Source organism: Artemia sp. Qi Xiang Cuo, chromosome 14 (assembly GCF_049724085.1).
Source record: "Artemia sp. Qi Xiang Cuo chromosome 14, ASM4972408v1, whole genome shotgun sequence".
NCBI classification, from domain to species: Eukaryota; Metazoa; Arthropoda; class Branchiopoda; order Anostraca; family Artemiidae; genus Artemia; species Artemia sp. Qi Xiang Cuo.
This window is the reverse complement of record NC_142807.1, coordinates 26,634,110-26,635,968: the sequence shown is the minus strand read 5'-3', so window position 1 is coordinate 26,635,968 and position 1,859 is coordinate 26,634,110. Positions and strand designations below refer to the sequence as shown.

At 42.8% G+C, this 1,859-nt stretch overlaps 1 protein-coding gene across 1 annotated transcript; it reads right to left on the bottom strand.

The window, feature by feature from the left end:
* Positions 1–245: 245 nt before the first annotated feature.
* LOC148944318 (uncharacterized) lies at positions 246–815 on the bottom strand. The gene has a single exon (XM_089099900.1). It carries the CDS (start codon positions 813–815, stop codon positions 246–248), a length of 570 nt encoding a protein of 189 aa, XP_088956026.1.
* Positions 816–1,859: the final 1,044 nt, after the last annotated feature.

The window sequence follows — 1,859 nt, the reverse complement described above, 5'->3', positions numbered from 1 at the left end:
ATCCCGCATGTTCCTGGTGCTTTGTTGTTTTTCATCCTCCTCAGAGCATTCTGTATCTCTTCTACAGAGGGAGGCTCAGGCTCTGGGAGATTTTCCCTTGTTGTTTGCTCAGTGGATGCGACTAGGTCGGGATCGACTTCGACTCTGTCGGCGTTCAGCAGTTTTATTAAATACTCTTTCTATTTCTCAAGTTACATTGTTTCATCTACGAGCTTTACGCTGAAGGTGGATGCAACTCCTCCTATCTATGGAGGTTTCATCTTGCTGAGGTCTCTAACAAGCTTAAAAAGCAACATGTCGTCACTTTTTCGTGCTGCATCTTCTAGATCATCAGCTTTTTTGTCAACAAATTGTTGCTTGTCTTGGTGGATAAGTTTGTTCCTGACCCCGTTTAACCGTCTGTAGGAGGGCATATCTCCGGCCAGCCGCGCTTTTCTGCGTTGCTCAATAATTCGCAAAGCTTCTTGCGACAGCCAGGGCTTTTTTGAGTACATCTTTCGACCGACGGTCTCAGTGGCAACCTCTAATATATTGCTTTTGTACGTCTGCCAAAACGTGTCCGGGTCAACAAGGGTATTCAGGCATTCAAATCTGTTCTGGACTTCAACTAAATACTTTTGGTGGAATTCCTCGGTTTTTAATTTCTGAATGTCCGATTTTGGCTGGTGGCCTTCTGTAGGCTGGGCTTTGAGTCGTAGACGGAAGTTCTCAGCAATTAATGTATGGTCAGTTTTTCCGATCCCGGCGCAGCGATAGATTATGCAAATTTTGACTGATGAGCACCGTCTTTGGTTGACTATAATATAATCGATCATCTTTCGCGTGCGCCCTTCATTGCTATGCAATGTTGATTTATGAATGTCCTTCCTGTGAAACAGGGTGTTTGTAATGACCAGTTCGTGCATGACGCACAGCTGGAGGAGTCGGGTCCCATTTTCGTTCAAAGAATCAGGGGTAACTGGACCAATTACAGATTTAAAAGCTCCGCTGGGGTCAGATACAGTTGCATTGAAGTCGCCTACCACGACCAAAACATCATGAGGGGAAATCCGAGACAGAGCAGCTGTCAGAGCCAAGTAGAATTTGTCTTTCTCATCCGTTGGAGAGATATTCGTTGGTGCGTAGCACACAAATCTTCATCTTCCCGTGTTTGTGGTTGAAGCGGTCAGTGAGTAGTCTATCTGATATTGGGTTGTGGGATATGAGGCATTTCTTTGCCTTCTTGTTTAGAAGCAGGCCTACGCCACTGCTTCTACTAGAAGTTTGGCCTGACCAAATCATCCTGTGATCAGAGTAGATACCTATATGAAGGTCCCAGATGACACCCCTGCTGCCATCTACAATTTAGTCTAACGTTGACAGTACATAATTTATGGTTTTTCTCACTGAGAATGAAAAAACAGGATTTTCCTCATTTGAAAAAACAGGATTTTTCTCACTTTCATGGATGCTTCTTGGATGGTTATGAGTGTAGGTCAATTTATTTGATGTTTTTCATTGATGTCAACATCAATTTATGTCTGTTTTATGGTTTTTGTCAGTGAGAATGAAAAAACAGGATTTTTCTCACATTGATGGATGTTTCTTGGAGAATTGTTTCCGGGTGAAGTTTAGTAATGTCTGTCAGATGGTGTCACGGTTGATTAATGTCTTTGTAGTTTGCCCAGGAGAATTGTTTCCGGGTGAAGTTTATTAATGTCTGACAGATGATGTCAAGGTTGATTGATTTGTCACGAAAGGGGAATTATCTCCGGGCGAATGTTTTGATCTTAGAGATGAAGACATTAACGCGGGAAAGGGGTTTCTTAGTAATTTCAAATGTGATAGTGCAGGGATGTCAAAAACAAAAGGAACACGCA

What these genes read in the sequence shown, in the direction of transcription:
- LOC148944318 (XM_089099900.1), bottom strand. Translation starts at nt 815, where the DNA reads ATGATCGATTATATTATAGTCAACCAAAGACGGTGCTCATCAGTCAAA.